This window comes from Tachyglossus aculeatus, chromosome 9 (assembly GCF_015852505.1).
Source record: "Tachyglossus aculeatus isolate mTacAcu1 chromosome 9, mTacAcu1.pri, whole genome shotgun sequence".
NCBI classification, from domain to species: Eukaryota; Metazoa; Chordata; class Mammalia; order Monotremata; family Tachyglossidae; genus Tachyglossus; species Tachyglossus aculeatus.
Genome location: NC_052074.1, coordinates 54,488,516 through 54,512,214, shown reverse-complemented (window position 1 = coordinate 54,512,214; position 23,699 = coordinate 54,488,516). Strand labels below are relative to the sequence as shown.

General features: G+C 47.1%; 1 protein-coding gene and 1 long non-coding RNA gene across 3 annotated transcripts in view; one reads left to right on the top strand and one right to left on the bottom strand.

Moving 5' to 3' along the window:
• Positions 1 to 633, top strand: part of LOC119932356 — a 22,918-nt gene extending 22,285 nt beyond the window's left edge. For both annotated transcript variants that reach the window (XR_005452305.1, XR_005452304.1), the window contains exon 8: positions 166 to 633. This is a non-coding gene — a long non-coding RNA (uncharacterized LOC119932356). The remainder of the gene's footprint in view (positions 1 to 165) is intronic.
• Positions 1 to 23,699, bottom strand: part of GORASP2 (golgi reassembly stacking protein 2) — a 25,302-nt gene extending 1,603 nt beyond the window's left edge. Inside the window, exons 1-8 of the mRNA XM_038751483.1 lie at positions 23,540 to 23,699; positions 6,274 to 6,354; positions 4,296 to 4,499; positions 3,799 to 3,885; positions 3,396 to 3,526; positions 2,120 to 2,252; positions 1,098 to 1,221; positions 449 to 535 (exon numbers count right to left, since the gene is read on the bottom strand). Coding sequence (XP_038607411.1) covers positions 449 to 535; positions 1,098 to 1,221; positions 2,120 to 2,252; positions 3,396 to 3,526; positions 3,799 to 3,885; positions 4,296 to 4,499; positions 6,274 to 6,354; positions 23,540 to 23,602 — 910 coding nt within the window. The 5' untranslated portion in view covers positions 23,603 to 23,699. The remainder of the gene's footprint in view (positions 1 to 448; positions 536 to 1,097; positions 1,222 to 2,119; positions 2,253 to 3,395; positions 3,527 to 3,798; positions 3,886 to 4,295; positions 4,500 to 6,273; positions 6,355 to 23,539) is intronic.

Genomic DNA, 23,699 nt, shown 5'->3' with positions numbered 1-23,699 from the left:
CCTTAGTCCAACCTGCAAGTCCACTGGCATGCCAAGTCCCCTGGGCTGCTTTCTTCTCAAAGCAAGTGCAAGGAAAGGGAGGGGGTGTTTGCAGCCACCGTATCCCCCCCCCAGAGCCTCCTGTTATGGTGGCCTAATTCCTCATCTCCATTTTTGTTTTTCAAGGAAACGAGAACAGAAGCTGAAAGTGACACTGGATAGCTACGGTTGCTGAATATAGCCAGTTCAGTGGTTAGTAACCTTACAGGGACAGCTGGAGGGTCCACTACCTGTTTTTCTTAATGTTGTAACTGGTGGTCGTTAAGTCAAGCTATCCCTTTCTTACTGATAACTGTGCAAATTCATGCCCCAAAAGATCTGAATATCTCGACTGTGAAAAGTCCGTCCCTCCTGCTTCAACTAAATAAATTCTGCACTCTTCCCAACTGGATCGAATTTGATGACTTACCTGGTAACGTTGTTGCTGGGTTCAGTGGTGGCACTGGTGGGATGGATTGGGTCACTTGTGATGGCAATAATGGAACTGTTGGGACACCTAATAAAAACAGAAATGGGACAGATTACCACGGGGCCACTGCTTCTTGGTTTCCCTGAAATTATGACAGGTGAAAAACTGGGTCTCATGACCCTACAAAGCCTAAATCTGTGCTATCACTTCTCTCTGCAAATTTACTAAGGAATAATTCTGGAAAATGATTATCACCTATTTACTCTTAGGAAGTTTTTTTTTTTAAAAAAAGGTAATAACCAATAAGCAGCAACAGAATTTACTGCTCAAAATTTTAAAGCAACTTCATCCTAAGCCAATTCTCTCACTCAGCACATAACTTCTGATTATCTTTCCTAGCTGCAACCATGTTCCTTGTCCCCAGCCATACGGTATCTGCCCTAAAGTTACACTCCTGGATGGACACTAACGAACAGGCACTGTTTTATCAATGTGGTACAAAATTTTTAAAGGGAAAAACATGTTACATACATGCTTTATATATCTGCTTTCAGCATAGGTCTATCTACCCACTGGGTTGGAGGCTCGAGGGCAATTTGTATTCTCTCCCAAGCTGCTCACCCAAGTACATTTATTGAGAAACGCTTACCTGTATTGAGGACATTATTGACATTTGAAGGGGTTGCGCCAAGAGAAAGTCCGGGTAAAGTCTGTTCAATTCCTGCTGTTCCAGGTGCTAATGTAGACGGAGGATTAACCGAAGTCAACTGAACCTTCCCCAGCAAAAAACAAAAAAACAAACCAAAAAAAAGCTAAAATCAGTTCTGATTTACTGCAATGAACTGCAAATAGCCACAATGAAGCCAAATTCCGGTCACTTCCTTCTTCCTCTAGCCTGTCCAGGCTTGGCTACCACCTCTGCCTGCTCACAATGGGCCAACTTGTATCAGGCTCATATAGGGGCAGTTTAGGGTTTCCCTGGGGAGGGTGAAGGAAGGTGCTGACAGCCTCTTTTTCCAAGCACTTACTACATACATATAGTATTAATATATGAATACATTAATTTACTAATGCATTAATAATTCATAGATTATGCACCCAGTGGAGAGTAATAAACTACTACTCCATGTGAGGCAGCATATTCTCCCTTTCTTAGAGTAAGCAATGTAGGAGGCTCCTCGGCTACATTCAGAAGACGAAAAGTGCACCCGTACGTAAGCGCTTAGTACAGTGCTCTGCACACAGTAAGCGCTGAATAATTTGATTGAATGAAGGAATACTAGACCCTGGACTAAATGTCAATGTCAGTGAGAGGAGAGGCAGTCATCAGGTGCCTCTTCCTTGACTTACCTGAGGTAGTTGGGCTATTCCTCTATTCCCCACTTCTTCTAGACCATAAGGGCAACCCCAAATTAAGGAAAACTTGAGTTGCAGTACGCTTTCCCCCAGGCCCCATGTTGCATATAAGCACCATTTCCAAAACCCCGTTGCTCTGCATCCCTATAAAGATGGGTGTTGTCAGAGGGATGCGCTCGTTCTGGCCTAAATGTGTACGAAGAACCCGCATCCAGAGCGGAACAGAGAGTACCTATATCTCTTAACTGCACCTCCAGGTTGTGCTCAGAGCTCTTGGTGAAAATCAATTAGGATGCAGTGAAGCATCTTCCTTACCTCTGTAAATCCATCTTTCAGGGGTGTGATGGGTGCATTGGCCATCTGTCCTGGAAGAGAAATCTTCTTTCCCTCTTCAAATGGGCGAGTAGGTATTCGGTGTAAGTAGCCGTATCCAATGCCACACCCTAGGCTTTAAAGACATCACATTTTCCAAATTATTCTATAGATTTAGAGCAATCAGGGCCTGTCTTTACTCCTCTCCAGAGAGCTCAAAGTGCTTCACCCCAGGTTCTTTACTGTACCCATCACCTCTGTGGAAAAGGTACCTCTTCCAATTGTATAGGTGGAGATACTGGGTGACAGAGTCATTTGGCCTGCCCCAAGTCAGAAAGCTAGGGGCTGTACCAAAATTAAAATGGAACTTTTTGACCTAGTCTGGTGAGTATTCCACATGCAAGATATAAATGACAACAATCATAACTGAGCTCATCAATCTTGTGGATGTTGAAAGCACAAGTTTCACCCTGTCTGTAAGAACCATTCGGTTAGTGGTTCCCACAGAAGATATTCTTAATCTCTCAGGAAGCATAAGAAGAGTACAAACTGACAAATAAAACTGCACTATAAGGTCTACCCCTAGTTCCTGGGGGAGTTGAGTCCTGATGAGTTAGAACTATTAACAACACCCCATTCTCCTGTTGATTATTTCCTTTAAGGATGTATTTGCGTTAATATTGAGCTTTTTAATTTTTCCAGAGCGCACAGCAATTAGCTCAGTTACCCTCCCAACATCATCAGTGAAGGTGGGCCACTTCACAAAGAAACTGAGACACAGAGCTGGGACTACAACCATAGCTTACAGTTACCTGCCAATTAAGGGCAGCGTGGTCTGGTGGACACAGCACGAGTTTAGGAGTCAGAAGGACCTGGGTTCTAATCCCAGGACCACCACTCTGCTCTGTGACCTTGGGCAAGTCACTTCTCCATGTCTCAGTTACCTCATTTGTAAAACGGGGATTAAGACTGTGAGCCCTATGGGGGACATGGACGGCCTCAAACTTAAATACCATAAAAGAAAAAGAGCCCTTTTGTGACTAATGATCCATGAACTCCAAAATGAACAAAACCAATACAGGGTTTACTATGGCATGGACCACAGAGCTACAACATTTTGCCACCTTAAAAAAAAAAATGTAACATATATCCCACATATTTCAGTTTTCAGAATGTTATCTGCTGAAATTGGGAACCTAGAATTAAGTGGTAACTATATACTGCACCTCTAATTAAGGAAATTTAAGTAGCCATGATTTCCTACATCAAATAAACTTACCTGCCTTCTCCTCCCCAAGCGGAATTTGGTGTGATTATCACTTCTCGACAATTATCGGTGTCTGTGTTATACACATACAGTTTCAACGGTTTTGCTTCGTGGGTTTCAATAAGGCTGAACAGGTCTTCAGACTGGAAAAAAAAAAAAAAAGGAATGTTGCAGGGTCACTTACATATGCTTTAATTTTGAATGAAAAAACCTGATTGCCAAGATATGACAGCAAAGAGCCAGTGAGAGCCAGCCAGAAGTGCTTTGGGGATAGCATCTCACCCTTTGAGGTCTACGGGCTCAGTGGCTTCAACAGCATACCCCTCCCACCCTGAGGTAAGGACCCTTTAGGGCAAGAAAATAGCCTGAAATTTCATCTTTGAAAACAGATGACACAACTGAATCACTACAGTACCTCATTCATGACAGTATCCGCTCCAATGATGTAATCGCTGTGAGGTCTAAGACCAGCCAAAGCAGCCGGAGAATTCAATTCGACTTCCTTAGGAGACAAAAAGGGCCAAAAAAAAGCCCAAAATGAGAACACCAAAATATGCTGAAGACACAATGTTCCTCCAAGTTTTTAGCTAACCCAGATCTCAACTACAAAATGGAAAAAAAGTTCTACCACGGAAGCAGTGCGCCGTGAGTACTAGTAGGCATTTAGAATTTTTATGCCTGCATCAGCAAGTAGAATCCAACAAATGATCTATATCATCATCATCAATCGTATTTATTGATTAATCAATCAATAAATACAATTGATGATTGATGATGATCTATATAGCCCCTGGCATCACCATTTTAACGTGTTTTCTAAACTAAGATTGTTGTAAAAATTCAATGAGGCAGAGCTCTTCAAAAGCTTCTTTTTCAGGTCCTAAGGAGAAGCAGTCTGAAGATGACACCTACCAATACATGCCAGACATTTTCATTGGCTCCATCGAAGCTGCAGAAACGAATGCTGACGCCCAACAAGCCCTGGCCACCCCACATGTTACTAGGAGTGACGGACGTTTCCCTCAGCTCCAGTGTTTTGCTGCTGTAGACAAGCATTTTGACAGGCTTTTCAACATTTGCTTTCAGCAGATCCTTGAGGGTGTCATTGTCTTTATTCTGTAAATAAAAAGAATTTTTTTTTTGGGGGGGGGGCGGGGGGGAATTGGCATTACCTACTCTCAAATTACGCCTCCTATAATAACCCTATTAGTCATTTCAAGCATCAAAATAGAGAAGACGGGAGCACCAGAAGACAGAGAAGAACGTTTTTACATACCAATTGGAAAAACAGCAGCAATTACTATATTAAAAAATGACTAATATTTCTCCCGGGTGGACGACAAAAAAGGCAAAAATCTCTACTTTTACAAATAACAAAAAGGACCTGCTAAAATTAAGAACTTGAAAACCTAACTCCGGAACGGACACTTGGCACTTCCATGGAACTTCACACAGTTCAATTTTCATCCCCACCCGCCCCCTACACCCACCATTTATGCACCCACAAAATCCACCTGCAATTTGTTTTAATGTCTGCCTGTCCCTCCAGTCTGTAAGATACCTGTGTCTACCAACTCTACTGAACTACACTCTCCCAAGTGCTTGGTACAGTGCTCCGCACATAGCAAGCGCTCAATAAATACCAACTGATTGACTGATGCAGAAGAAAAGCCCAGAAAGTGGATGCTCTGGGAAGTTTTCTTGCCACTGCCAATGCTGGACTAACCTTGATTTCAAAATGCAGATTTCAGGTTGGGGTGATGGAGCAGGGAGGTACAGGATAGATGGGGAATAAGGGATTGGTTTCTTCATGCTTGAATGAAGTGCTGTTTTGACAGGGTTGGAAAAATGTCCCCCCCAAATCCCAAGGCTCAGCTGATCACATCTGGGAGGTGTACTTCCTTAATACAACCAAATTCTGAAGATTCGGGCCACAAACTTTCTGCTCTCGTCTTCAGACGCTACTAGCAGAAATACCAGGTCTTCGCCCAGCCTCTCACATCTCTCCTATTTGGCTCAACATTTTTTGGGTGTGCGTTTGCCCTCTCCATCGCCTGAGGTGTCACGTGTTTCGTATGGGTGTGACCAGACAAGCGCCTGGAGTTTTAAATCCCCCAAAGGCCCGCTCAAGCACCAACTTGGGCCCCCTCCTCGCTCCGGTGGGATTTCAAAGCCATCACAGCTATGGCTGGGAAGTTTGGATGGGGTGGGGGTGAGGAATCTGAGGCTTGCTGACCCTCCCGAGCAGGCTGGACAGACAGCCGGCTGCTCCCCACTCCAACAGGTGGCCGAAACCTCTAACCCAGCTTGGCAGGGCGCGCAGATACGGGGCAGTGTCCAAACCGATGTGCTTGTATCCACCCCAGCACTTAGTACAGTGCCTGGGGGTTACTACGCAGTATCTGTTAACCACTTGCTCAACAAGTACCATCATTATCATTTAACTAAGCAGGGTAGCCAGTAAGGGTGGCAAAATGGAGCAAGAAAGGACCCATTTAACATGTGTCACTGTTCTATAAAATAAAAGTAACAGAGCAAGCTGTACATTCTTGGTGTGAAGAATTCCTATGACAAGCTTATTGGGAAAAATTTACAAATCCACTTGATCTGCTCCTAAAGCATTCTTCACCGACAATCAAACTAACCCCAACTATGAGGAGTTTGCACTCTTTGAATAAGCCTCCTTATTTGGATCTAATGTAAGTTTGCCGTAGAAAAGGAGAAGTGATTTTAGTAGACATTTCCACATTACCTGCTAATGACATACTTAAAGCACAGTAGAAATCCCAATTAAAAAAATACCCTACTTCTTTTACTTAGCAAAACCAAAATACTGATAGAGTTTTGAAAAGTTTCATTTTCAAAGGGTTACAAAACGTAATGAACTTACTAATCTTGAACCATTGATGGAAACAATAAAATCAAAGAAGGGCTCCAGTCCAGCTCTGTGTCCTGGTGAATTCTCTTGTACCTACGGAGGGAAAACAAAAATGCCAACTGAAAAGCGCAAATTACAATCCCTGAACAATTTACATATATTAACTTTCAACTGTAGGAGAGCTTGATTTACTAAATAAACAATGCATTTTAGTAACACTCCTCTTAAAACAGAGAGGTGATATCCCTTCTTGAGGGTCTAACTTTGAATTGTGCTAAATCCTAGTAACACAATTTTCCAATACCGCTACGGTAAAACCTCAAAAATTTGGACCTCCTTGATTTATAATTTGTGGTCACCCATATCAGAAAATTTACTGCAAAAGCATCAGCTGAGGAGGAATGGTCTAGCAAGGAGAGGGGAGACAGTGAGGCGAAGGGGGGGAAAGGGTAACGAATGGGGTGGGAGAGACTTGCAGAGCAAATTGGAGAGAAGTAGGGAAAAGGCAAGAACAAGTCAGAATCTGATGGGAGTTTTCAAACTGCAATCAGTCTGAATGAATCTCCTTCGTGGAGATTCATGTGGAGGAGAGGGACATTCTGAAATAAAACTGCCTTCTTAAAGAACACTTGCACAGATTCAGGCTTTGCACCGATTCAGATCAGTCTCCCTTTTTTGTCTAAGTCTAGGAGGTTCACAATCAGAAAGGATGGGAAGGGGGAGAATGTGATTCAGCCGAAGCCAATCAACTCACAACAATGATCCCACTGAGGGTTAAGGGAATCATTTTCAGGGTTTTCCCTGCTCCACCGGTGCTACCTCTAGCCCAGGGGTCACCACCTCCCCAGCCTCCTGCCAACAGCTGATGGGCCAGGTGTGTAAAAACAGGACGAGGACGAGGATTCTGAGATACCGTTGCTAAACCACCTCCTACATTGACCAAGGAAGTCAATCCAAATGACAGTTTCAGTAGAGTACCACCTCAATGTAGTAAGATTTATTTCATTCACTACCTGTCCCAAGAAGTCATTACCCATCTGAAGATAGAGTGGAAGCTTTTCCATTTCAATTCAGTGAGAAGCTGCATGGCTTAGGGGATAGAGCTTGAGCCCAGGTAAATCAGAGGAGCTGGGTCTAATCTCGGCCCTGCTAAATGCTTGCCGTGTGACCTTGGAGTAGTCACTTCACATCTCTGTACCTCAATTCTCCGGTTCTCCGTAGACTGTGAGCCCCGAGGGACCGGGGCTGTGCCCAACCTAATTTAGTTGCATCTGCCAGAATGGTCAGAACAGTGTTTGACACATAGGAAGTGCTTCACAATTACCTTCCAAAAAGAAATCCCTCAGGACCTCTCTCTCAGAGATTCATCAGCTCAATGTGAATTCTGAATAAATACCTCAAAATTAATACTTCCTTAACTATGCCTTTTCCCTTTATTTGGTGAAAACATCCATTCCCCTCTGTTTCTAATGAGCCTTGAAATTAATTTTCCCTCCATGTTCGTTTCCTTCGGTGCACAATTTTGGCCACGGAGTTTGTTATTTATGTGGACAGGGCCATATGAGGGGGGCACAGGAGGTCCAGTGGTCCGACTTCACTGGCCTCCCCAGAAAGCAAATCCCTCTTCATTTGCCATCTACTACACTACACTAATAAAGCAAGGCTATATTTAAATTGCTAAGGGTTCCGGCCCGGTCACCATCTATCCTGATGCTCTCTGCCGCCCGTGGAGTGGTAGGGAAGGGCTGGCAACAGACCCGAGTTCACCGGAGGGTCTCGGCAGTCTCCCCGGACCGGCGCTCCACCCTGACCATGGTACCCCGAGCTGAAAGATTTGAAGTTTCAACCTGATCAATCAATCATATTTATTGAGCGCTTACTGTGTGCAGAGCACTGTACTAAGCTCTTGGGAAGTACAAGTTGACAACATAAGCACCGGTACCACGAACAATGACATCACCGTGGGGCTGAGCGATCGGCCTAGAATCAACACCACACAAGGACAATCAACAGCTAACTGCCCCGGACTCCCAGTGAGAATCATACCATCCCCATTTGGCTCTGAGCAGAAAAGGTAGGTGAGAAGGTCTACTGCACGCAGCCCGCTCAAAGTGGAGCAGCGGAGGGTGGGTCCAATAATAATAATGATTATGGTACTGGTTAAGTGCTTACTATGCCACATTCTGAACGATTAAAAGATTCTTTCTAGCTACATTACTTCTGAAGCAGTTTGGCCTACTGGATCGAGCATGGGCCTGAAAGTCAGAAGGACCTGGGTTCTAATCTCGGCTCCACCTCTTGTCTGCTGTGTGGCCTTAGGCAAGACACTTCACTTCTCTGTTCCTCAGTTACCTTTTCTGTAAAATGGGGATTAAAACGGGGAGTCCCACGGGGGACAGGGACTGCGTCCAAACCAATTTGCTTATATCCACCTCAGCACTTAATACAGTACCTGGCACATAGTAAGTACCTGAATAGAGACCACAATTATTATTATCACTCTGCTATTCATAATCAATCAATCGTATTTACTGAGCGCTTACTGTGTGCAGAGCACTGTACTAAGCGCTTGGGAAGTACAAGTTGGCAACATATAGAGACAGTGCCTACCCAACAGTGGGCTCACAGTCTAATGACAAATTTACATGGTCAACAACAAAAATAATTCCAGCTTTGGGGGAAAAAAAAACCCATTAAAGGACTAGATGCAGTGACTTAATTATTCCCTGTCTTCCCCCCCACCCCCACCCCGCCTGCCCTCCCCACTGCAGTTTCATTCTCCTCTGCTTGACTTTCCCTGTTCCCTAGCATCCTCCCTTCTCCTCTTTTCTTTCTCAAGTTCTCCTTTTTCCTTCTTTTGCTGCTGCTGATTCTCTCTAACCCCTGTTCTCCTCCTCCTCTTTCGTGCACTCCCCCCTCGGCCCACTTCCCTTAGAGGAAATGCTGAGGAGACCATTAGGGTCCCTGGACTGGCAAAGACATTAACAGCAGCAGGGGATAACAAATTTGACGGTCAACGGCAGTTGGCTGGAGCCGGGCCAGTGGCCAGTGGGGTGGGGACGCCTTTCTGAACCAGCGTTTTGCTTCAGAGAGCTGGTGGCGGGCCAGAGTTCCTGAAAAGTCGGGAAGGGCAGTTGGGCAAACATTATTCAAAGCTGTGAAACTGAGGCCAACTGAAACCACAGAATAGAACACACAGTTGACCAGCGGCCAAACTGATATCAGCCCATTTTCAATTCTAGTTTAAATACTAATGTGAAAGAAACGTATTGCTCCTGGTTTGCTAGTGATAACAAGACAACTGAATGACAGAAAAACTAAATTTCTCAGGGAAGGTCTTTAATTATACTGAGTCTTTCAATTAATGCACTCACCAGCACTGTAGCCAAGCAATCTAAAGCACAGTGAAACTTACAATTACGTTTTAGAACTTGGGCATTAAATTTAATTGTTTCCTTACAAATGCAGGAGATTGCATCAATATTTTCAAAAATATCAAAGGGGGCTAATTGACTTGAAACGAATGCTTCTAGACTGTGAGCCCACTGTTGGGTAGGGACTGTCTCTATATGTTGCCAACTTGTACTTCCCAAGCGCTTAGTACAGTGCTCTGCACACAGTAAGCGCTCAATAAATACGATTGATTGACTGATTGATTGAATGTTTACATTTAAAACACTGGTAAAGCTAATCACACTCTGTAGACAAGAGAAGATGAACCATTGTAACGTTTTTAATACACTGATCAGAGAGGCACTGTGGCCTAGTGGACAGAGCACTGGCCTGGGAGCTGGAGGACCTTGATTCTAGTTGATTCTAGTTCCAGCTCTGCCAACTGCTTGCTGTGTAATCTTGGGCAAATCATTTTAACTTTTCTGTGCCTTAGAAAGTGTAAATGTAAAATGGGGATTAAATCCTCCTCCTTCCAACAGACTGTGAGTCCCATATGGGACAGGGACTGTGGTTCAACCTGACAAACCTGTATCTACCCCAGTGCTTAGAACAGTGCTTGACACATAATAAGCTCTTAAATACCGTTAATTTTTAAAAAGAGGCAGCAGGCCCTCGGTCTGACATGGAGCACGGCATCAAACGATAGATAATGGTCGTTTTGGCTTCTGAAATCATTTTAAAAGACCCCACAGCTCCATTTTCTCATTATTGAAGGGGAATCAGAAGGATATTAGCTTAAAAAAAAAATCAAACCATGAGTGTCACTTTACTGTCCAAACTGAGCAGAATCACATGACCATGCCGCACCCTGCCTCGGGGCAGATCCCAAAGCACATCCAGAACCTTCCCAAACAAACAGTTCTTCTGAAGCAAAACTAGCAACAACACACTCTCCTTTCAAAAACGAAATTACTCACCTTGAAATGCACTGGTGATTTTTTAAGAAATGTTCTAGAGCCTCTCTAATGACAGTTATCGAAGTTGTCATTTTTATGTCCATGCAGAAGAGGCCTTCTACCATGACCGAACTGTTTGTTCTTACTGACTAGAAGAAAGAGCAACACCCATCTTAATGGGCACTTTCCTCCAAATGCACATTTTTCAAGAGGGCTGCGATACAAGTATTGATTAACCTCAACCTTGCTTATTAACTCATGAGGTTAAAATATCTGAAAAGGTGAGTTTCACAAACTCTTTCCATGGCTGGCGGCCATAACTCCCCACGCCTCAAAAACCTCCAGTGGTTGACCATCCACCTCCACATCAAATGGAAACTCCTCACTGTCGGCTTTAAGGCGCTCAATCACCTTGCCCCCTCCTACCTCGCCTCGCTGCTCTCCTACTCCAACCTAGCCTGCACACTCCATTCCTCTAATACCAACCTATGCTCTGTACCTCGATCTCATGGGTCTGTCCCACCACAGACCCCTTGCCCACCTCCTCCCTTCCTGACAATCCACCACTCTCCTCACCTTTAAAAACCCTCCTAAAATCACAGCTCCTTCAAGCCGTCTTTACAGAGTAAGTCCTTCAAGCTCTCTCTGTCAATGAACTTGGCCATAAGCACTTTGATACTTTCCCCACTCCCATACTTACTTATGTAAATATTCTTGTACTCTAAGGTCTGTCACTCCCTGTAGATTTGTAAGCTTCTTGTGGGCCGGAATCACGTCTACCAACTTTGCTGTACTGTACTTTCCCAAGTGCTTAATAATACAGTGCTCTGCACACAGAAAGCACTCAATAAATACCATTGACTATTTTAATCTGGGGTACTGCAAACAGAGCGAACACTATATTTTATTGTGGTACCTTTTTAAGCATTTATTATGTGTCAAGCACCGTTCTAAGCACTGGAGTAGACAAGTTAATCAGGTCAGATGCAGACTTTGCCCCACAGGGGGCTGACAGTCTAGGAGGGAGTAGGCTGTAATCCCCATTTTTACAGTTGAGTGCACAGAGAAGTCGAGTGACTTGCCAAAGGTCACAAAGCAGGCAGGAAGCAATACCAAAGCTAAAACCTAGGTCCTCTAACTCCTGGGCCTGTGCACTACCCACTGGGCCATGCTGCTTTGCTACGAGGAGAAGATGATGGGGTGAAGGGGATTGGTGCTTAGTTGAGGGGGGCAAGCTGGGGCTTGGGCTTCTGCTGGGCCACTGGCGCCTTTTTGTCCCCTCTGCCCCTGCCTCCTCCACTTACTCTGGCAGTTTAGGTAAGTTATACAAGGATGCTGCTGCTGCGGCGGCGGCTGGACCCCGAGAGCCAGGGGAACGGGATGGGGCAGGCACAACGTGGAAGGAAGCGGAGGAAGCGGACGGCCGGGGCTATCACTGGGGGACCCGAGAGCGCTCGAGTCAGTGGTTCTTTGGGGGAGGGAGATGGTCAGTCCATCAGGACCAGCAGGAGGGCGGCGTAAGCCCTGTCGCCTGTGATGAGGATCAGGCGGAAAAAAGCACAGACGCTCCAGCAGCATGTGGGAGAAGAAAGCCCAAGGCTTCCAGTCTCTAGCAGCCTGGGTCATACACACTGCGTGTTTGCACACACATGGACTACGGGCCCTGCCCCCCCACTTTCTACCTACGAAATATAAGTACTCTACCAAAAAGGCCTAGTAGACGGAGCACAGGTCTGGGTTCTTATCCTGGTTCTGCCACTTGTCTGCTGTGTGACCTTGGGCAAGTCACTTCACTTCTCTGGGCCTCGGTTACCTGCTCTGTAAAATGGGGATTAAGACTGGGAGCTCCATGTGGAACAGGGACTGTGGCCAACCTGATTAGCTTTATCTACCCCAGCGCTTAGAACAGTGCCTGACACATAGTAAGTGCTTAACAAATACCATAGGGAAAAAAATTAGGCACAATCTTCAATCTCCCGGAGGGAGGAGATCATAAACCGAAATGGTGACAAATTGGGGAGGAGAAACCTTGGCGATAAAACCCAGGGTTAACCACAATCAGTCCCTAGCCTGCTCAGTTTCACTTAAGTACATATTTATTACTCTATTTATTTATTTATTTATTTCACTTGTACATTTCTATCCTATTTATTTTATTTTGTTGGTAAGTTTGGTTCTGTTCTCTGTCTCCCCCTTTTAGACTGTGAGCCCACTGCTGGGTAGGGACTGTCTCTATGTGTTGCCAATTTGTACTTCCCAAGTGCTTAGTACAGTGCTCTGCACATAGTAAGCGCTCAATAAATACGATTGATTGATTGATTGATTGATTAAGTTCCCAACGTGCACTGGACTTGCATTTTTCTTTCCTCTGGGGGTCCTCCAGCTTGGCTTGGGCAACCTGCCGGGTCACGACACAACCTTGAGACTGAACGGGGCAACGAGTCCACAGAGAAACGGGCCTGCATCTCCCTGCTTTTCCCTCCTCCTCCCTATCCGTGTGTCCAGGCCTTCCCTGGAATCCACCCTGGTCCAGCTGGTGTCATTACCATTCATTCAATCATATTTATTGAGCGCTTACTGTGTGCAGAGCACTGTACTAAGCGCTTGGAAAGTACAATTCAGCAACAAATAGAGATGGTCCCTACCCAACAACGGGCTCACAGTCTAGAACGGGGAGACGGACAACAAAACCAAACCTGTGGACAGGTGTCAAGTCATCAGAATAAACAGAAGTAAAGCTAGATTACCAAGCACCAAGGGTGACTGTCACATACCACACACTGCCCCACCCCGCAACCACGGGGCCAAGTATGTCATCTGGCCTGTTCCTAGAGGTCAAGAGCCCCAATGTCTCCTGGTGCCATGTGAGAGTTGGATAGTCTATTCCAAGGACTCCCAGAATTCCTACTATGGCTAAGGACTGTGCTGGTAATGGCGCCAAAGCAGGGAGTCAGTCCAATCAATCAATCAATCGTATTTATTGAGCACTTACTGTGGGCAGAGCACTGTACTAAGAGCTTGGGAAGTACAAGTTGGCAACATATAGAGACAGTCCCTACCCAACAGTGGGTCTCCTGAGCAGCCCCCAGCCCGGCCTGGGTCCCCACAGACAGTGCTGCTCCCCAGGGGTTCCAGCAGGGAGTCATCCCGGGGCCAGAAAGTCCTGGGAGCAAACCCTGTACATAGTGTGGGTACAGTGGGGGTGCTAGTGGGGAGCCCACCGTGGGGAAGCGTCTGGAGAATGATGGACTCCGGCTGTTTTATTCGGATTTCACCGGTGCCTGCTGAGGGGTTCTTCTTATCTGTGTGGGCACAATTCCTCTTTCAGTCCCTCTCCCTCATTCCTGCCCTTTTCTTTTTGCTAATCTCGGTGAGCTGGTCTATCCTACACTGATCTTGATAAGACAAACGCGGTCTTTAGTCATGACAGTTTTCCTATCTGCCTACAATCGATGGTATTTATTGAGCGCTTACTGCTCATAGAGCACTGTACTAAGTGCTCAGGAGAGGTGCAATACAACAATTAGCAAACACATGTTCCCGCCCCACAAGGAACTTAGTCGGTGATGTCATCACTTTAGTGCACTGCAACCCCATGCAGTGGCCTCACTATATAACTATAAATTATATTTTACAGATTATTTATATTAATGTCCACCTCCCCATTTAGACTGTAAGCTCATTATGGGCAGGGAACGTGTCTACCCATACCCACTCTTGTACTGTACTCTCCCAAGGACTTAGTTCAGTGCTCTGCACACAGGACCATCCCCTTCTCCTCAACACGCTATCCAACCTTGGCTTCATGGCCTTCATTCTCTCCTGGCTCTCCTCATCTCTCTAGCTGTACATTCTCAGTCTCCTTCACAGGCTCCTCCTCCCCCTCTCATCCCCTTATTCCTCAAGGGTCAGTTCTTGGTCCCCTTCTGTTCTCCATCTATACTCACTCCCTTGGTGAACTCATTCGCTCCCACAGCTTCAACTATCATCTCTACACAGATGACACCCAAATCTACACCTCCTCCCCAGTTCTCTCTCCTGCCTTCAAGACATCTCCACCTGGATGTCCGCCCACCACCTAAAACTCAACATGTCCAAGACTGAGCTCCTTATCTTCCCTCCCAAACCCTGCCCTCTCCCTGACTTTCCAGTCACTATGGATGGCACTACCATCCTTCTCGTCTCACAGGCCCGCAACCCTGGTGTCATCCTCGACTCCGCTCTCTCATTCACCCCACACATCCAATCCGTCACCAAAACCTGCTGATCTCACCTTTACAGCATCACCAAGATCCACCCTTTCCTCTCCATCCAAACCGCTGCCTTGTTGGTTTCAATCTCTCATCCTATCCTGACTGGACTACTGCATCAGCCTCCTTTCTGATCGCCCATCCTCCTGTCTCTCCCCACTTCAGTCTATACTTCACTCTGCTGCCCGGATTATCTTTCTACAGAAACGCTATAAGCATGTCCCTCCCCTCAAAAATCTCCAGTGGTTGCCTATCAACCTTCGCATGAGGCAAAAACTCCTCACTATTGGCTTCAAAGCTGTCCGTCACCTCACCCCCTCCCATCACACCTCCCTTCTCTCCTTCTACAGCCCAGCCCGCTCCCTCCACTCCTCTGCCGTTAACCTCCTCACTGTGCGTCGTTTTCGCCTGTTCCGCCGTCGACCCCTGGCCCATGTCCTCCCTCTGGCCTACAGGTCTGCCAAACTAGCTCTCTTCCTCCTTTCAAAGCCCTACTGAGAGCCCACCTCCTCCAGGAAGCCTTCCCAGACTGAATCCCCCCTTTTTCCTCTGCTCCTCCTCCCCTCCCCACCACCCCCACTCCCTCCCTCTGCCCTTTCCCTCCCCAGAGCACTTGTGTATATTTGTTCATATATATTATTCTATTTTATTAATGAGTATATAGCTAATTCTATTTATCTATTCTGATGGTATTGACACTGTCTACTTATTTTGTTTTGTTGTCTGTCTCCCTCTTCTAGACTGTGAGCCCGTTGTTGGGTAGGGACTATATCTGTTGCCAAATTGTACTTTCCAAGCACTTAGTGCAGTGCTCTGCTCACTAAGCGCTCAACAAATACGACAGTGAATGAATCCAATAGCATTAATCATCACATCATCACCAAATAAACCCCAGAGCAGACTAAAGTGTTTTATACTGGAAGGCTTAGGACAGTTCTTGAATCAAGATTTCTTCTGCAACCTCCATGCTCCACCGAAACAAGGGAAAGCACCCCACAATTTAAATCCAAAAGTGAGCCGAATTTGAATATACGTTCCTTGCCCCTGCATTAGGAAACTCTTTCAGAGGATGGCTATTAGCATCCTGCTAACATTCCTGGAAGAAAATGATCCTGCGAAAATAAGTTAAATGCTGATAGCTGTCACCTACACGGACGTGTCCAATTGTGCGCCTGGAATAGATTTCGGATCTTAGAGATGATTACAACTGAATTCTAAACGCAGTGAACCTCAAACCTTCTGCCCTTTCATTTAGACTAATCAGCAAGCCTCTCTCCCCCTCCAGACTGTATGCTCGTTGTGGGCAGGCAACGTGTCTACAAACTCTGTGATATTGTACTCTTCCAAGCACTTGGTGCACTGCTCGGCACACTGGACTGCCTTTTGCCAGCCTGGAACTCCCTCCATCTTCAAACCCGGCAGACCGCAGATCTCCCCATCTTCAAAGCACGCCTCCTCCAAGATGCCTTCCCAATTAATTCTACACTGCCCAGTTCTAGTCCCCCAACTGGCACCTTGGCTCCTGGGGGCCATCTGAGCACTAAGGAAACTCACAACCTCCCTGAGCACTTGTGGCTGGAGCTTACAACACAACCTTCTAATTAGGCACTAACTCATGGAACCATCTCCACTCTCGCTTTCCTTTTATCTGTAAATTATCTGACAGGGAATGCAAGATACTTGAGGGCAAGGACCACGTCTTTAAGATCAACTGTACTCTGCCAATAACTTAATATGGTGCACTGCATACAACAGGTGCTGAATAAATACTTCTGACTGATTGTTCATATGAAAAGGTAAGTTTAAAATACACTAGTCACATAAGAAGGGCACCAAAGGAGAGCTGTAACAGTTTCAAATTTTTGTTCCAAGGGATCACCAAAACGGGCTCTCTCATTTTACTGTTCTTATCTGTCTACTGATACAAAGCAGCCCCTGCTGAAGTTAAACCCAAATCTAATTGTGAAATATTCAGCAGTACAGGAACTTTGTAGAGACTTTGGAGTAAGAGGAGGAACGATCAATATGGGTGCCACTGAAATTGGTTTGTCAAAGCTCCAGCAAGTTAAATGGAACTGACCAAAGTTATGTAAGTGGCGAGTAAATAAGCTTCAATTAATTCTGTATTACCTTGATTCTCTTGTTCATTTTGGCTTATATTTGCTCAGCAATAATATTCACGAAATAAATCGATCTCAGCCCTTTTATAGCTGCATTAAGGGCTAATGGCAGTAATTTATACTGCATTAATAGAGCACAATTATCTTCCGCTGTATTTTCTCATAGCATATGGTCAACCTGGAGAGCACTGGATTTAGGAATCAGACGTCCTGAATCTACTTTCTGCCACCGACTTAATTCTATGTCACCCACTCCTCATGCCTCACTTCCTCTTCTTCTCAGAGATGTTACATCCCTATCTTTAGGACACTTACAGACTTATGAATGTGTTTGAAGTGAGTCACAGAAATGAAAGGTATTAGCAGCAGGAAGCAGTGAAGCCTAATGGAGCACGGGGCTTGGGAGTCAGAAGGACCTGGGTTCTGATCCTGGCTCTGCCACTTGTCTGCTCTGTGACCTTGAGCAAGTCACCTACCTTTTCAGTGCCTCAGTTACATTCTCTGTAAAATAGGGATTAAGACCGAGCACCCCATGCGGGCCACGGACCGTGTTCAACCTGATTAGCTTGTATCTACCCCCAGGGCTTTGTACAATACTTGGCACACAGTAAGCACCTAACAAATACCATAAAAAATACCACAATTATTAATAACAACATCTGACCAATAGTACCCTTAATGGGATAACTAAGGAAGAAAAGATAGGCAGATTGTTCAAGTTTCAGAAGTAGGACCAGAACTCCCAACTCCCTAAATTTCCTCCATTAATGAGTTTAAACATCTGAAGCATACTCTACTCAAAACGGATCACGTGACACCTGTATCCGCACACACTTATTTGCTTAGATGCGTGTAAATACATTACAAATTAAACGTGTTTCTGAAGGTACATTGTAGTGCAACAGACAAGCCACCTTTACTGAGTTCGGATGGCCTGGACTGGCCTACCTCTATCATGGCACCCCGGGCAGAGTTGCACACCCAGTTCCCCTTCCCCCCTAGTTTCAGCTCTAGGCCTGCTTCATGGTAAGCAATTCACAAAACATCTTCCCTGTGTCCTCCGGTCTTCTAAAAGAAAACACGATGAAAAATTCATTTTTCAATCTGAATACGTTGGGGGCAAACCTAAAGGCCTGACAAGCTCAGGGTCCTGATGAATGGACCGCGAGTCGTACAGCATGAGAGGCCGGAGTTGGCGCCCGGGTACTCCGAGGCTGGCACAGCCCCAGTTTCGCTCCCCACGATGGGTTCCCGTTTGAGAACTTCCAGTTTTAGCCCGCCCCCAGCCCCGACCCCTCTGCCAGAATCCTGGTTGGTAGAGAGGTGAGGGGGTTGGGATGGGGGCAGCTCAGAAGGCTTCCAGGAGTTCCCAGGCAGCAGCTGGGAATTGGAGAGACTCCCAGACCTATCAGATTTATATAAGGATGAACTCTTGCTGGGTAGGGGTGGGGGGAGCGCTGGCTGTACAACCCTAAAGCTTATCAGCCCTAAGATTGAGAAGCAACAAAACAACCCCATGGACCACCCTGTTCTTAGGTAGCTAACAAGATAAGTGTCTAAGAAACAGATGCATCCTACACATTTTTTACAAATCAAGAATGGGTTTCCTTGTGTAAACTCAACGAATATTATCCATTTTTAACTGAGGTTTCAGGCTTCTTCGCGGGCAGTCTATTGAACCACGGATTCCCCAAGGGAAAATAGCAGTAGGGCACGTCAGTCACTAAAATAAGGAAATCAGCCAGGTGTGGCGGCAGCTCCTAAGAGGTCAGGATTCACCAGGCAGCAAGGTGCATGTGGTTCAACAAAGGAGCTGGAAAAAGCTCCTGCCTCCTAGGGGGGTATTAAAGACAAAATGTGGGGCAACGTTGGACGACAGGAGACCCACCCTCTCACTTCCAATCAATGACATCTACTTGGTGCTTACTCTGTGCAGAGCAGTGCACTATGCTCTTGCGAGAGTACACAGAGTAAGTAAACACACTGTCCAGTAAAAAAAAAAAAAATGCTCTGACTAGGAACTAATGGCATTTTCTGGACCCTGTCCCCGTGGCCTGCGTTTTAATTAACTCTCTAAATGGCACTGGGGGCAAAAGCCCACTCTGCTGGGACGTATCTTTAAGTTGGTGCTTCACTCCTGATGTCATGACTTTCAATGTTGTCTGACTTGTAAGTCACTGAGCACATGGCTGCTAATTACCTTTTTACAGTGGAACAGCGCCATCCAAAAGAGGGAGTTTAATAAATGGTGCACGCTAGCGATGCTGGAAAATAAGGATGGGATGCTCCGTGCCACGGAATACCTTTATCATCTGCAGTTTTTTTTTCTTATTCTGTAACTTTAACAGTCCTTGGTTTATACGTATACCTCAAGGTAGTAGTAATAGTAATTACTGAGTGCCCACTGTGTGCAATGCTTCACTATGTACATCTACAGACACACCGGTACATCCAACCTGCACTTATCGTCGCTGGATCACTTGCGTTAAATTCATCAACCCCTCGTGCCACTTTGGGCTGAGAAAAAAACGAAAATGGGAGTGGAAACATCAGTACAGAACGGTTTATTCCTCCTCTGCCTTCCAGCTAACTGCGACTATGTAAGCCAACCCCCAATTTGTGTACGCTGCTCTGTCGTCTGCGGTAGCCTACAGAGAATCGGTGGTCAGGTTTCACCTTTTAAATCTCCGACCCGGAAGATATCCCCGGCAATGTTAATTTCTGAAACGCCGTTCAGATGAAATGACTGCTATTCTCGGAGTCCCCAGTTGAAACCACGGCAAATAAAACGGCTTAGGCCCTGGGTGCTAAACACCCTTCCCCTTCAGGGCTGAACGCGCCGGGGCGAGGGCCACCGCATCATTTGCCTCCCATCCCCTCCCTCCAGAAAGGAAGAGCCAAACCCAATAAGAGTTATCGGTGGTTTTGGTGGGTGTGCCCGAGTTTTGTTGGGGGAAAATCTGAGCTGAGCCACAATCAGCCTCCACCACCGGTGGCCTTCGGGGAGGGGAAATAATAATAATAATAATGACATTTATTAAGCGCTTACTACGTGCAAAGCACTGTTCTAAGCGCTGGGGAGGTTACAAGGTAATCAGGTTGTCCCACGGGGGGGGGCTCCCAGTCTTCATTCCCATTTTACAGGTGAGGTAACGGAGGCCCAGAGAAGTGAAGTGACTCGCCCAAAGTCCCACGGCTGACAAGTGGCGGAGCCAGGATTTGAACCCATGACCTCTGACTCCAAAGCCCGGGCTCTTTCCACTGAAGGTGAAGGGGGAGGCAGGGAAAGGGAAGGAAAGGGAAGGGTCTTGTACTTCCCAAGCGCTTGGTACAGTGCTCTGCACACAGTAAGCGCTCAATAAATACGATTGATTGATTGATTGAGGGGTTGGGAGGCAAGAGAGGAGAAGCAGCGTGGCTCAGTGGAAAGAGCCCGGGCTTTGGAGTCAGAGGTCCCGGCTCCACCAACTGTAAGCTGTGTGACTTTGGGCAAGCCACTTCACTTCTCTGTGCCTCAGTTGCCTCATCTGTAAAATGGGGATTAAAACTATGAGCACCCCCCATGGGACAGCCTGGTCACCTTGTAACCTCCCTAGCGCTTAGAACAGTGCTTTGCACATAGTAAGCGCTTAACAAATACCACCATTATTATTATTATTATTATTACTATTATTATTATTATGGGTTAGGGGGAGGTGGGGCAGGGGAGGGAGAAGGTGTTGGGAGGTGGTGGGGCCTTCGGGGATCCAGCACTTGGAACAGTGCTATGCACATAGTAAGCGCTTAACAAATACCAACATTATTATTATTATTAACCCTGACGGACCCTCCTGGGGCGGAGAAGACCCCCACCACTGAGCGGCCATGGTCTAGCCCGCCGGAGGCCGAGGTGAGCCGAGGCTGGCACGGGGCTGGCACAGGAGGGTGGCCGAACTTGGGGGCGGGGGAGGGCGAGGAGGCCCGGGGCTGGCACGGGGGGAGGCCGAGGGCGCCCAAGGCAGGCACAGGGGGAGGCCGAGGGGCCCCAAGGCTGGCACGGGGCTGGCACGGGGGGGAGGCCGAAGCTGGTGGCGGAGGAGGGCGAGGAGACCCAGCGCGGGCACGGGGAGAGGCCCAAGTTGGGGGCGGAGGAGGGCGAGGAGGCCCAAGGCTGGCACGGGGCTGGCACGGCGGGGGAGGCCGAAGCTGGCGGCAGAGGAGGGCGAGGAGGCCCGGGGCTGGCACAGGGGGAGGCCGAAGTTGGGGGCGGAGGAGGGCGAGGAGGCCCAAGGCTGGCACGGGGGGAAGCCGAAGTTGGGGGCGGAGGAGGGCGAGGAGGCCCGGGGCTGGCACGGGGGGGGGAGGCCGAAGTTGGGGGCGGAGGAGGGCGAGGAGACCCGGCGCTGGCACGGGGAGAGGCCCAAGTTGGGGGCGGAGGAGGGCGAGGAGGCCCAAGGCTGGCACGGGGCTGGCACGGGGGGGGGGAGGCCGAAACTGGCGGCAGAGGAGGGCGAGGAGACCCGGGGCTGGCACGGGGGAAGGGGCTGGGGCTGGCACGGGGTGGCGGGGGGGGGGGGGGGGGGGGGCCGAAGCTGGAATTGGAGGAGGGCGAGGAGGCCCGGGGCTCGCCGAAGGCCTGGCCCCCCGCCTTACCTCCTTCCCTTCCCCACAGCACCTGTATATATGTTTTGTACATATTGATTACTCTATTTATTTATTTTACTTGTGCATATCTATTCTATTTATTTTATTTTGTTAATATGTTTGGTTCTGTTGTCTGTCTCCCCCTTCTAGACTGTGAGCCCCCTGTTGGGTAGGGACCATCTCTAGATGTTGCCGACTTGTAATCAATCAATCGTACTTATTGAGCGCTTACTGTGTACTTACTTGTACTTCCCAAGCGCTTAGTCCAGTGCTCGGCAATCAATCAATCGTATTTATTGGGCGCGTACTGTGTACAGAGCACTGTACTAAGCGCTTGGGAAGTACAAACTGGCAACATATAGAGACAGTCCCTACCCAACAGTGGGCTCACAGTCTAGAAGGGGGAGACAGAGAACAAAACCAAACATACTAACAAAATAAAATAAATAGAATAGATATGTACAATAGAGTAATAAATATGTACAAACATATATACAGGTGATAGATAGATAGATGATATAGAGAAGCAGCGTGGCTCAGTGGAAAAAGCCCGGGCTTTGGAGTCAGACTGGGTCATGGGTTCAAATCCCGGGTCCGCCAATTGTCAGCTGTGGGACTTTGGGCAAGTCACTTCACTTCTCTGGGCCTCAGTTCCCTCATCTGTAAAATGGGGATCAATCAATCGTATTTATTGAGCGCTTACTGTGTGCAGAGCACTGTACCAAGCGCTTGGGAAGTATAAGTCGGCAACATCTAGAGACGGTCCCTACCCAGCAGTGGGCTCACAGTCTAAAAGGGGGAGACGGAGAACAAAACCAAACATACTAACAAAATAAAATAAATAGAATAGATATGCGCAAATAAAATAGAGTAATAAATATGTACAAACATATATACAGGTGATAGATAGATAGATAGATGATATAGAGAAGCAGCGTGGCTCAGTGGAAAAAGCCCGGGCTTTGGAGTCAGAGGTCATCAATCAATCAATCGTATTTATTGAGCACATACTGTGTGCAGAGCACTGTACTAAGCGCTTGGGAAGTCCAAGTTGGCAACATATCATCATCATCATCATCAATCGTATTTATTGAGCGCTTACTATGTGCAGAGCACTGTACTAAGCGCTTGGGAAGTAGAAATTGGCAACATATAGAGACAGTCCCTACCCAACAGTGGGCTCACAGTCTACAAGGGGGAGACGGAGAACAAAACCAAACATACTAACAAAATAAAATAAATAGAATAGACATGTACAGGTAAAATAAATAGAGTAATAAATATGTACAAACATATATACAGGTGATAGATAGATAGATGATATAGAGAAGCAGCGTGGCTCAGTGGAAAAAGCCTGGGCTTTTTAGACTGTGAGCCCACTGTTGGGTAGGGACTGTCTCTATACGTTGCCAACCTGTACTTCCCAAGCGCTTAGTCCAGTGCTCTGCACACAGTAAGCGCTCAATAAATACGATTGATTTGGAGTCAGAGGTCATGGGTTCAAATCCCGGCTCCGCCAACGGTCAGCTGTGGGACTCTGGGCGAGTCACTTCACTGGGCCTCAGTTCCCTCGTCTGTAAAATGGGGGTTAAGGCTGCGAACCCCCCCACGTGGGACAACCTGATCACCTTGTAACCTCCCCAGCGTTTAGAACAGTGCTTAGCACCTAGTCAGCGCTTAATAAATGCCATCATTATTATTATTTATGGGGGGGGAGAGGACTGTGTGTACTCTTGCACACGGTAGGCGCTCAATAAATAGGCTTGATTCTAGACGGTGAGCCCACTGGTGGGTAGGGACTGTCTCTAGATGTTGCCAGCTTGGACTTCCCAAGCGCTTAGCACAGTGCTCTGCACACAGTAGGCGCTCAATAAGTAGGATTGATTGATTGATTGATTGATGGGGGGGGCCGTGACTTCGCAGGCCGGTCACCTACCCGCAGGACGTGGTAGCCCTCGGTGCCTCCGCCGGGAATCTCGACGCTCTGGGAGGAGCCCATGGCGGCGGGAGAGGGGATCCTGAGGGGACGGGAATCCTGACGGGAATCCTGACGGGAATTCCGAGGGGATCCGCGTCCGCTCCACTTGGGACGTGGC